The sequence below is a fragment of the Neoarius graeffei genome, chromosome 8, assembly GCF_027579695.1.
Source record: "Neoarius graeffei isolate fNeoGra1 chromosome 8, fNeoGra1.pri, whole genome shotgun sequence".
Classification (NCBI taxonomy): Eukaryota; Metazoa; Chordata; class Actinopteri; order Siluriformes; family Ariidae; genus Neoarius; species Neoarius graeffei.
The window spans coordinates 64,143,084-64,156,329 of NC_083576.1; the positions used below are offsets into that span (position 1 = coordinate 64,143,084).

Genomic DNA, 13,246 nt, shown 5'->3' on the forward strand with positions numbered 1-13,246 from the left:
CAGCTTTACGCATAACTAGGGTAGGTAAGTGGAACTTGGACTGTCCCTTTTTCACATGAAAAGGTTTCTTTACTCGCACTAAACTCCCCTCTTTGATCTCAGGCACTCTCGCACCCCTTTTCTCGTCAGTGTATATTTTGGATGCTTCCTGCTTGGCGGCAACCCGACTGCGAAGTTGCTCTTCTGGCAGTGGATCACGCTTGCACGCAGGCCCAATGTTTACTTTGATGCGCATCGGTCGGTTGCACATGAGTTCATGCGGGGACACGCCTGTGGTGCCATGAGGAGTAGCACGATATGTAAGTAGAAAATCCTGTACGAATGGTTTCCACGGTCTTTGCTTTTGTTCGGCAGATAGCAATGTCTCTTTTAGAACAGTTGCTCTTCTGGCAGTGGATCACGCTTGCACGCAGGCCCAATGTTTACTTTGGTGCGCATCGGTCGGTTGCCCATGAGTTCATGCGGGGACACGCCTGTGGTGCCATGAGGAGTAGCACGATATGTAAGTAGAAAATCCTGTACGAATGGTTTCCACGGTCTTTGCTTTTGTTCGGCAGATAGCAATGTCTCTTTTAGAACACGGTTCCAGCGCTCCACAGCTCCGTTGGCTTGCGGGTAGTAGAGTGACACTTTACGGTGTGTGATGTCTCTCGCAGCAAGGTACTCCGCAAACTCACTGGAGGTGAACTGAACTCCATTGTCACTCACCAGTTCTGTAGGGTTCCCGAACCTGGCAAAGATGGAAGACAAGAAGGAAGTGATTGCAGCAGTGGTGATAGTAGAAGTGAAAGCAACCTCCGGCCACTTTGCGTAGTAATCGATTAGAGTGACTGCGTAACGACAGTCCCAGCTTGCGGACTCGAACGGTCCCACAATGTCTATGCCCACTTTCTGCCATGGAGCATCAGGGAGTGGCACAGGCTGGAGAGGAGCTACATGAATCTTTGCACTTTTGTCGTTCAGCTGGCAAGCTCCGCATGTACGAATTGTCTCTTGCACACACTTGTCCATACCGGGCCACCAGTATAAGTCCCGCAGCATCTGCTTCGTGCGAACGACCCCCTGGTGTGTCTCGTGTGCTAAGTCCACCAGCTGTTTTCTCAATGCCACTGGCACAAGTTGTCGGTGCGAGCCTCTGTAGATGATCATGTCTTGCACTGCCAATTCGTCTCTTGCTGCAAAGTACGGTTTCAGTTCATTTGGCAGAGATTTTCCTGTCTTTGGCCAGCCCTTGTGAATCTGTGCTCTGAGAGCTGTCAATTCAGGACAGGCCTTGCATGCCTCAGTAAACTGGCGTACTGAGAGTGCTTTCAGCTCAGTGTCCAACAATGCAACGAGCTCTGGTTCGGTCACTGGTTCTTTATCCTCCTCAGCTGGGAGTGGTAGACGGGAAAAACAGTCGGCAACCTGGTTCTGTGAGCCAGGACGGTACTCAATGTTGTATGTGAAGCACAGCAGTCTGGCAGACCAACGCGCAATGCGCATGCCAGCAGTAGTCCACTGGAAAGTGTCCTCGCGCAAACACGCGCGCATGGGCTCCACGAGCGAGGCATAGTTGTGTACAAACTTCTGGTACCACGCTGTGAGCCCTAGGAATGAGCGCAGTGTAGTAGCATCCATAGGCGCCGGAGCCTCTGTGATGGCTCTGACGTGTTCAGTGAGTGGCTGCAGGCCCTGGGCGGAGATGGTGTGCCCAAGGAACCGCAGGCTTGTTCTGTTGAACTGGCATTTCTCGTTGTTTAACTGGAGACCGGCCTCTTTGATCGCAGTGAGCACCTTCTGCAGGTTACGGTCGTGTTCCTCCTTGTTCTTTCCGTACACGATGACATCATCCAAGAAGTACTGGACCCCCTTGAGGCCTTTCAGCACGATCGACATCATCTTGGAGAACGCGCTTGGAGCTGAGCACAATTCGTATGGTACTCGTTTAAATCTGAATAGTCCATCATGTGTTATGAATGCAGTTAGGTCTCGGCTCTCCTCTGCTAAGAGCACCTCGCATTTGCGAGATCGATTGTAGAAAACACTGTAGCACCACTCATATTAGAAAACAAATAGTCCATGTGAGACAAAGGAAAACTGTCCATCACAATTGCCTTGTTAGGCTCACGTAAATCCACATACAGTCTCACTGCACCGTTCTTCCGTAGCATGACTACGATGGGTGAGACCCACGGAGAAGCATCAATCTTCTCAATCACATCCAGCTGCAGCAGTCTCTCAAGTTCCGCGGAGACGGCCTGTCTCACGGAAAGGGGAAGCCTTCTCAGCTTTTGTTGCACGGGCCGTACTGCTTTGTTGCCCTCTTTCACCTTCGCTTGGTGAACGAAATTCTTGGCTAAGCCCAGTTTCACGCCAGTGGCTGGTGCGGTTTTGACCTCAGTCACTGGAGCAGCAGCAGGTGAATGCACAGCATTGTTCACGATCAAGAGCCTGAGTGCCCTGAACAAGTCCATTCCCAAGACAGCGGTACCTGTCTGTTTCACCACGTATAATGTCGCTGGCACTGTAGTATTGGCATGCTGCACTGTAGAAGATAAGCAGCCTAGTACTGGAATGTCTGACTTGGTGTATGAGATTAATTTAACAGTAGGTTCAGTCAGAGGCACGTTGCTAAAGTGCTGTCTGTAGAAGGATTCGGTAATAATAGACACAGCAGCGCCCATATCTACCACTAATTCAACTGGATGGACATTTGACTTTGCATTAATTGTCACTTCACATTTTATTTTCTCAGCAGCATGAGGGTGATTAATTCCCAGTACAGTCACTACACCCACTTTCTTGGCAGGCTTATCGGAGGATTTACAAACTTTGGCAAAATGTCCCACTTTATTGCATTTGCAGCAGGTTACCTTTCGCGTAGGACAATCTGGAGCATTGGCAATGTGTGCTGACGACCCACATCTGAAGCAGCATCGTCGCTCGTGTCTCAATGTGGCATTAGCAGACGCAGCAGCGGCGTGGTTGCCCCTTTTGTTCCTGGGGTGCTTCGGCTTTGCCGCCACAGCTTGCACAGGTGCATGTGGTTCTGCACCCAGTGTGCGTGCATACCCGATTGCCGATTCCACTTGACATGCAATTTTCAAAGTTTTCTCTTAAGTCAAATTTGCATCACTTTGCACTAACAGTCTTTCATGAACTTTTGCACAGCTTGCATGTTCAATTATTTGATCACGTATCATTTCATCTGTATTACCCTCAAACCCACACGTTGTTGCTAACTCGTGCAGGGCTGCCACATACTCTGTAATGGACTCGTGCGGCTTCTGGATTCTCTGTCTGAATTTGTGATGCTCAACAACAACGTTTATTGCAGGATTGAAGGGTGTACGTAGTGCTTTCATAGCTGATTTGTAGGTCGTACCGGTGTCTGCAAGTGTGTAGAACACAGGCTGACCTTCCGTACCCAGGCAATGTAGCAGGAGTGCACATAGCCTCGTGTCTGGCCAGTCGTCCCCCTCTGCGTGAATAGCTAGCAGGTAGTTCTGGAACTTTTTTACCCACGTTTCGAAGGGGATTGTAGGTTGACCGGCACACGGCAGAAATAACGCAGGTAATGTCACTGTATTCGCCATCCTCGTCGCCAATTTGTTCTATACTAGACTTGAACTTACTAGTATACAGTGTGAAATAACCGGGAGACCAAGCAGGTGTCGGAACGTCTTCACTTTTACTCACACTTCTCTCTTAAGGCGTATTCACACCTACGTTGTTTGGTCCGGACCAAACGACCAAACGAACCAAATTTCCCTTGGTCCGGACCTTTTGGGTTGGTCTGAATACAAACCACCGAACTCTGGTCTGGACCAAACAAGCGGACCGAGACCGAGCTGCAAGGTCGGACTCGGTCCGGACCAAAGGAACCCTGGTGCGGATCTTTTGGAGGTGTGAAAGCAGACCGGACCTAATCCGACAGTTTTGCTTTTTTGTACCTCGGGAGCTTCCGTCATTTGTTGAGCATTATGGGAAACAGAGTCTTGACACTCCACCGCAAAGTGCAAACACTGTTTCGGTTGTCAAGGGAACCTTACAACAGTCGTTCAGTCATTCAGACCAGTGGTAGGCTAGACTACAGAGTACAAAAAATGAGTAGGGGGCAAACGTGGGCCGAGGAAGAAACACATACCCTTGTGGATATATGGGCAGATGTCCACATATCTGAGCTTTTGGAGAGAACACACAAAAATGCCGACGTGTTTGCTGTATTCAGTGAGAAAATGAAGGAGAAGGGGTTCACGCGCTCCCCAGAACAATGTCGGCTAAAAGTGAAGAAACTCCGTCAGACCTACATTAAAATCAGGGACATTCTTTCAAAAAGTGGCAGTACTAGCGACGCAAAAAAGAAATTCATCTATTACGATGGATAAGGCGAATATCCCGACACATACCTCCTCCGTCTTGCGTGAATAGCCAGAACTGTCACAACATGATGTGCGCTCATCAGCGCTATCCTCCGTAGCCGCCTTGCCCTTTGAAGTCGTCGTTGATAAATTACTTGTACAACAGCATAGTAATCGCACAATTGTGAAAACAGTAAAAACTGGAAAAAACATATAGCTTTGATGACATTAAAAAGAATAACAGCACGGAAAGCCTCCATGACTACTTTTGAACTTAACGCTTTGTGTGCGTGTCATCTCTGACCAATAGCTGAACGACCTCAGGGCGCGTGGCTTTGTTGACAGATTTTGGTCCGCTTACTAAAATGTACAGTGTGAAAGCGAACCGCACCAAAATGAAAAAATAAAAAAAAAACATTTGGTTTGGACCAAAGCAAGTGAACTATCGAACTATCCTGGTCTGAATACACCCTAGACTTCTTCATCACACAACTTATACACAGTCCCATATGAATCCTGTATGTGCGCCTCCTGCTGGCATGGTGTAATAACAGTAATGCAGTAATGAAAACACAACACAGTGCCACACTATGATGAATGTTTTTAACCTTTCTGAATGTGAAGGAATCAGTGATGTATTTTGTTTTGGTATGACGTTAGAACCTGGCCGAACTCAATTTGGCGGTCATTCAGCTCACTTTATTCAACGAGAGTAGGTCTGTGTGGTGACTCAATAAATAAAACAGTACATTTTTATTTTCATTCACTATTTCCAGTTTTTCCACTATTTCCATCATTTATCATATTCAGTCTTGTAGGTTGGTTATTGTGGCCTCAGGTTTTGGTAGCTTGCTGCGGTATGCTGACTGATTAGCTTACCTGAGCTATCTATCGCGTATCTGTCGCTAGTTTGCAGTGTACAGGGTATTTCGCACACTATTTATAACCATCACATTAAAAGTTATATATGTTGTTTTGATGCCTGTTTGTTTCCCAAATATATACGTGTGTGTCTTAATGAGTGAATAAAAGGCATCGAGTTAAATATTATTGTAGAAAGGGGCTTTATGAAGTTCAGTCCATTTACTTGCATTGGTTTACGGGGAAGATTTGCCACATCCAATATGGCGGACAATCTGACGTATCCCAGCAACCGGGCCACCAGCTCAATGCGGCATCTATATGTTTATATGTCAGGCCAATTTATGCTGACAACGCAGTCCTCGCAGACGGTGTCGCAAATAGCGTCTGCGTAGCCCCCCACCTTCGCAGACGCTCTGCGCGCACCTCCCAAAAACTGTGACCACCGCAGAAGCCTCGCAGACAGCGTCGCAGACAAGAGGGCTCTGATTGGTCCACTCTACATCCGCTGTACACGCACTTCCGCTTCCCTACTTTCCCGGTTTGGTTTGTTTTCACGACCGCCATTTTTAAAAATACGAGCGAAGATGGAGCAGCACGAAGAGCGGTTGATCGAGGAAGTGAGGAAGTACGGACATCTATACGACTCCAGTTCTAGTCATTATAAGTAACCGGAGGATAAACACTCCACTAACCACACCCACCAACTACTCCTAGCGATTTCGCGACTTTGCGCCCCCTTGCGTTGTAGCGGTGAATAACATCGCGCACGCCTATTACTCCCCGCTCAACGATAAATTACAACTGTCTGCGAAAAGCTATCTGTGAAAGCCTTGTCGCAAGAGCATGCAGAGGCCTGTAAGTGTGTGTTCACTGTAGTGTTGTGACGTTCGCGAACGAACCGATTCTTTTGAACGGCTCCTAGGCATGAACGATGAGAACCGAGTCTCGAGCTGGGGGAGCCGTTCTTTCTGTCGTTCTTTTTCTGTACTGTGTTTCAGATGAAAAAGCTTTTGCCCAAGGACAAGAAGTAGGCTAAACAGCATTTGCCTTTTATTTATTCAAGTTTTATCTGTTTGCCTAATAGTTCAAATTGTTTTGTATATAGTTTATAATGTTGTTGTGTGATATTAATGATAATATTGTGGGAAAACTACTTTGCACGGACGTTCATTTAATTTATTCTATCGTCATTTTGTTTGTTCTATTTTTGTGTATTTTATTTATTTATCTGTTTGTCTAGTTGTATCTATTTTTCTAATAATAATATTTTTTGCATTAATAGTTTTTTTCCTATTAAAATAATCTTGTGTTCTTGTTATAACTTTATCTACAAAGCAAATTCCTCAGTGTTGAATTAACACTTTCAGAGTTAATTTGTGTCCAGTTGGACCTATATAAACACAGTAGGGTGTTAAATCAACACTCTGGGTGTTAATTCAACACTGGGGATTTTGCTGTGTATTTATCTGACTGTTTAGTTGTATCTATTTTTGTTACAATTTCAATATTTTTAATATAGAAAGTTTGTTTTTTTTCTATTAAAATGTTCTTGTGTGATAACTAGTTCTTGTGTTATATTTATTGTACTTGTATCTATTTTGTATCTCAGACTTAAATATTTTTGTAAAACAAGTGTTTTTCTATAAAATATTCTTGCGTTCTTGGTAACTATGTTCTTGAGTGGGTTCTTTTTTTTTTTTTTTTTACAGAAAAGCCGTTCTGCATGGACATTCATTGAAGCCCTCATTGTTTTTTAATGGTTATTTATGAGCGTTTAGGGGTTACAATAATGTAAGTCTAGCTTGCTTTATATAAAAGGTATGTCCAGAAATATTGATGTCACTGTCTAAGCAGAGGGATCTGGCTTCTTTAGACGCCGTCTTCTTAAAACTGAATAAATATTTAAAAAGAGCCAAATGAGCCAGTCTTTTGAACGGCTCTTTTCAAAGAACGGATCACAAAGATGCGGATCCCATCAAAGAGCCATAAATCCCATCTGCTTCAGATGAGTTAAATGCAGAGAGGAATTTCACAAGTGTGTGATGAATAAAGTTGTGCTTTCTTTCTTTTTCTCTTTCTGTATATTGCTGCTGTAACAATATAAATTTCTTCTTGTGGGATAATAAAAGGTTATCTTATCTTATCTTAGACTGGTCAGTGTCTTAAAATACAATTGTCTGTTCTGCTCCAAACAAGCCTAGGAACCTTCTCCTAGGCCACCTTGTTTCCTTCCGGATCCTTTAGCTGGCGGACTCAATGAAAATAGCCAGCGTGTGATTTTTTTTTTCTTTTTTGCCGCACTGTGTCAGTTTACACTATTGTACACGGATGTGACGGTATACAAAACAGACCGCGCTGTGTCTTATTAGGCAACCAGTTTTGTAAGAGGCAATAATTTGTCTAATAAGGGCTACAAAGGGTATAGATTAGTTGATTGTTGCGACTTTATGGCCGGTTAGCGGTGCTGCTACGTGTCGGAACTTGCCTGGTTTCAGGCAGCCACAAAACCCTGTGACTTATTGATGGTCGAGGAAGAGCCGCAAAATAACAAACATTAAACTAGAAACCCTGAAATTCCGCAAAGATGAAGGAGAGCAAACATCAGGATGTTTTGCTATTAACGAAAGAGACGGGAAGCAGGAAAGGGGGAACTGGGAAAGAGCTGGGTTTATAATGTAGCCAGCTGGAGATCCCAGTTTCAGCCAGCAGTGCTGTCCGTGTGTCTGACTACTGCAGGCAAAAAGTCTCACAAACAACAGTCACGCTTTTAATAGAACCAAGATGATGTACTCTTCCCGGAGAAAACCAGTGCTCTACTTTAAAGAGGACAAAAGGTAAGGACACTTCACACACAGCTGGGAATAGTTTCATCTGGAGTTTATTTAAAAGGTATTTTTAGTAGTCAGGTGGTATTTGTTTATATTTGGAGGCTACTTTGCAAAATTTGCCAAGTCTTGTTGTAATGTTTGTAGGCTGCTGTTTCATAGTTAATTATGCAGGGGAACTTTGTGCATAATAAGAGCCCTGAAACCACATTTAGATTAGATTAGATAGAACTTTATATTGATCCCTTTGGGAGGGTTCCCTCAGGGAAATTTAAATTCCAGCATCATCATTACAGGATAAACAGAGGACAGAAAACAGAGAAAAACTTCTCGATAAATTATTTACATATACAAATATCTCATTATCTCTAGCCGCTTTATCCTGTTCTACAGGGTCGCAGGCAAGCTGGAGCCTATCCCAGCTGACTACGGGCGAAAGGCGGGGTACACCCTGGACAAGTCGCCAGGTCATCACAGGGCTGACACATAGACACAGACAACCATTCACACTCACATTCACACCTACGGTCAATTTAGAGTCACCAGTTAACCTAACCTGCATGTCTTTGGACTGTGGGGGAAACCGGAGCACCCGGAGGAAACCCACGCGGACACGGGGAGAACATGCAAACTCCGCACAGAAAGGCCCTCGCCAGCCATGGGGTTCGAACCCGGACCTTCTTGCTGTGAGGCGACAGCGCTAACTACTACACCACCGTGCCGCCCCATATACAAATATAAAAAAGAATAAGATATGGGGGGAAAAAAGCCCAGCAGGAGAGGTATTGTACATTGTCCAGTATTGCTTTTTGTCAGGCTAGGCTGCTGCTCCTTCCTGTCCTCTGTCATCCTGTTGCCCCCTCCCCGAGAGGAGTCGTACAGTCTGATGGCGTGAGGGACAAAGGAGTTTTTAAGTCTGTTAGTTCTGCACTTGGGAAGGAGCATTCTGTCACTGAACAGGCTCCTGTGGTTGCTGATGACGGTGTGCAGAGGGTGACTGGCATCGTCCATGATGTTCAGCATTTTGTCCATAGGCCTCTTCTCTGCCACCGTCACCAGAGAGTCCAGCTTCATGCTGACCACAGAGCCGGCCCCGCTGATCAGTTTGTCCAACCTGGATGTGTCCTTCTTGGATGTGCTGCCCCCCCAGCACACCACGGTGTAAAACAGGACACTGGCAACCATGGACTGATAGAACATCCACAGGAGTTTCTTGCAGATGTTAAGAAGAAGAAGAAACCTTTATTTTTCACATGCACATTTCAAGCACAGTGAAATTCATCCTCTTCATTTAACCCATCTGAAGCAGTGAACACACACGTGTGCACGCAGCCACACCAGAGCGCCCGGAGAGCAGTCAGGGGTCAGGTACCTTGCTCAAGGGCACTTCAGCCCAAGGCCTCCCCACGTCAACCTAACTGCATGTCTTTGGACTGTGGGGGAAACCGGAGCACCCGGAGGAAACCCACGCAGACACAGGGAGAACATGCAAACTCCACACAGAAAGGCTCTCGCCGGCCACTGGGTTTGAACCTGGAACCTTCTTGCTGTGAGGCGACCGCGCTAACCACTACGCCACCGTGCTGCCCGCAGGGCCGCAGCCTCCTCAGGAAGCACAGCCTGCTCTGTCCCTTCCTGTACAAGTGGTTGGTGTTGCAAGTCCTGTCCAGCCACAGCCCGAGGTTCTTGTAGGAATCCACAGCCTCCACCTCGACTCCCTCGATCAGAATTGGTCTGGACCTCCCAAAGTCAATGACCAGCTCCTTGGTCTTCGAGGTGGTCGAAATTGGTATAAAAGTATTACATCATTAATATGCAATTATTATATCCATAATAGGTGTTATTTGTAGCGCACAACCTTTTTACTCAGGTTAAAAGCATGGTTCATACATTAGATACCCATTTAATGGGTTATTTTTTGTTTTATGTTGTTGGCATCGAATGTAGATCATTTTTATTGTTTTGAGCTTATAAATTTTTGCTTTTATTGGTTATTTTTTCCTTTAAGTTGTTGGCATATGTAGCTGATGGTGTAGGTAACTGATATGCGGTGTCGGTAATTGGAATTTACAGACCATTTTTAAGATCCTTTATGTTTTACTAAGGGGCAGACAAAACTAAGAATTATATTCTTCTTGCTGCTCCTTTCCAATCATGAAAAGAGTCACTTTGATCTATGTATCTTGAATTATGTTCTAATTAAATACTGTATATTGTGCATTTTTATGAAAGGAATGAATTTAAAAAAACTGAGTGGGATCAGTTCGAATCTCAGAGGTGGTGTGTGTGTGTGTGTGTGTGTGTGTGTGTGTGTGCGTGCTGCTTAGTCTATTCAACTGACATAACCTTTTGCTTTTAGGAGTTTATTACTCTATAGATTCTTTATCTAAAAGTATGTTTGTTTAAAAAAAAGTGTTTAACAAGGTGACTGATTTTCTGTTGGGGTCCCATAACGCTGCTGCAAAAATATTTCAGCAAGTTAGACTACATTCAGACTGCACCCTGAAACGACCCATATCCGATTTTTTTTTGCCCATATGTGACCTGTATCCAATTTGTTATTGACAATCTGAACGACACCGATCCGATTTTTTCACATGCGACCCAGGCCGCTTGGATATGTGGTCCTAAATCCGATGCATATCCGTTATTTTCACATGCGACTGCAGTCTGACCGGACAGGTCGCATTCATGCGACCTACACGTCATCAACAAGAGACAAACGTCACTATTCTGCGTTGGCTAATCCCGCCTCTTTGGTGGAAAACAACATTTGTACAGTTTTCAGAATTTAAATAGACTTTTATAGAATTGATCAAGCTAATGGTGGATTTGGTAGGGACCTGGATGTTGATCTGTTAGCCTGATTAAATAAAACAGTTTCTATAACTGATTTATAACTTAAACCATCCTGTATTACAAGATTATAAGATTGTTCTGGAAATTTCCAGTAATTTGACACCTTCGGTCTCATTACTGTGCTGCCCACATTAATCAGATTATTGTGTGAGTTCCGCCGCCGCCACAAAAACCACATCGCCAGGTCTCGCCTCATCTCCATAGCAAACTGCACTGGTGTTTCTGCACCTTGAGCCAGCGCTGAGAGAAGTTGCAGAATTCAGCTGGCTATAAACAATCTAAATAACTATTTATAAAAATGTAGAAAAAGTTTATTAATATGACGAAATAAATATGTGCAAATCATTAAGCCTGAATTAAGAGTTTGGTAATACAGCGGCCGTATCCCAAATGACTGCCTACTGAAGCTCGAGTGCACTATATAGAGTTTAAAAATCCATTACTTCCTAGTAACATATAGTGCACTTATATAGAAATTAGAGACACATTTAGGAGTCAACCCTCGTTACCAGGCTGCACGTTTTCATTTCAGTTCAGAAACAAAAACACACACGAGACCTCACACTTTAACACTAACCAGATAATTAAACAAACAAACAAAAAAAGAAATCATTAAACTTGAAGAGTGCGCTTTTTTTTTTGTTTACGTATTACGTAGATGTGCTTATGTGTCAATTTGCGCATGCGGGACACTTTTGGGTCGTTTTCCGTTCATATTGGAGATCGCATACAAGTCTCATATAATTGGTAATGTGAACGGCCTAACAAAAAAATCGGATTTCACAACAAATCGGATATGGGTCGTTTCAGGTTGCAGTCTGAACGTAGTGTTTGTCGCTTCTTTGTGTGCCTATCTTTGCCTATCTGTATGTTTGCATGCTTGTCTCAGATGTCTGCCATAATTAAGAATATAACTCTTTCTTACAAATTGTAGATAACTAGTGAACCTGTTAGTTATAGAGTTACTGAAATGTCTGATGCTTATCTGTCCATGCACAGCCACAACAGATTCCTCATCCTTGCACCTGTCCTGCAAATATGCTTTGTGCTAATACTTAATAACAATGTGTCCATATACCAACTCTTCAATAAAAAGCTGTGATAAGTGATTCCTTATTTGAATAAAAGATTTTATAAGACAAAATTTGAAACCTGCACGTCAAATATAATAGTTCGAATTAGAAGTATCATTCTTTTTTTTTTTTTTTTGCTTATTCATTAATATGGAATATCAAATGATGAGTTCATTGCATCATAAACACGTGGACACATTTGAAGGTAGCTTAATATGCCTGCTCTTAGAAAACGCTCATTCTGCTTTACTTCTGGTCATAATATGTGTTACCAATAACTGCTTTTATCTTCATGTTTTGTGTTTGAATCCTTAGGCAAAGTGTTACTTCTTGATGTAGTTTGGACATAAAAAACCCCAGAAACTGTTAGCAGCTTAGTAATAAATGTGTCACAGAAATTTCTGAAATGAGAGATTGTGAGCCGAGTTCTGGAATGTAGATAAGCTATAAATGTTCTCAAGTTCTGTAGCAATAGTGTTAAATATTTCTGGCTTTTTTATGTTCTCTATGTACTTAAATGTCTCATTTTAAACTTGATGATATCATGTAAATATATGATTTCTTTTCACATAAAGTTAGTAAACGGGTAATTAAAAAAAATACAGATGTTATAATGGACTTAAGTGATACAGATATATATATTTTACTTTTTACATGCGATATTTAGCATTTCCAGGGATGAAAGTCTTCCGGATTTACCCGGAAATCCGGATCTCATCTCATCTCATTATCTCTAGCCGCTTTATCCTGTCCTACAGCGTCGCAGGCAAGCTGGAGCCTATCCCAGCTGACTACGGGCGAAAGGCGGGGTACACCCTGGACAAGTCGCCAGGTCATCACAGGGCTGACACATAGACACAGACAACCATTCACACTCACATTCACACCTACAGTCAATTTAGAGTCACCAGTTAACCTAACCTGCATGTCTTTGGACTGTGGGGGAAACCGGAGCACCCGGAGGAAACCCACGCGGACACGGGGAGAACATGCAAACTCCGCACAGAAAGGCCATCGCCGGCCACGGGGCTCGAACCCGGACCTTCTTGTTGTGAGGCGACAGCGCTAACCACTACACCACCGTGCCGCCCCGGAAATCCGGATATTTGACAAAACTCTTAAATCTCCGGTTTTCAGAATGGAGAAATTTATTTTTCAGATTTTTCACGTTCCTAGACGCAGCGTAATACTTCGCATCGTCCTTACATGGGTCCTTAAATAGCCCAAACACAGTTCATTGATTAAAGACAGGTGTTCTTTGTTAACAGCGCACGTGCCGGAG

General features: G+C 43.9%; 1 protein-coding gene across 3 annotated transcripts in view; it reads left to right on the plus strand.

Annotated features, from left to right (window-relative positions):
- The window catches only part of b4galt7 (xylosylprotein beta 1,4-galactosyltransferase, polypeptide 7 (galactosyltransferase I)), a 31,486-nt gene continuing 18,240 nt past the window's right edge, over nucleotides 1-13,246 (plus strand). Inside the window, exons 1-2 of one of the 3 annotated variants that reach the window (XM_060928016.1) lie at nucleotides 1-20; nucleotides 103-502. Coding sequence is in view for 1 of the 3 variants with exons in the window: in XM_060928014.1 (XP_060783997.1) it covers nucleotides 7,989-8,041 (53 nt within the window). In the remaining 2 variants the exon portion in view is untranslated. Of the gene's footprint in view, nucleotides 25-102; nucleotides 503-7,461; nucleotides 8,042-13,246 lie in introns of those variants that run through there. The other 2 variants (XM_060928015.1, XM_060928014.1) reach the window with 2 other exon arrangements.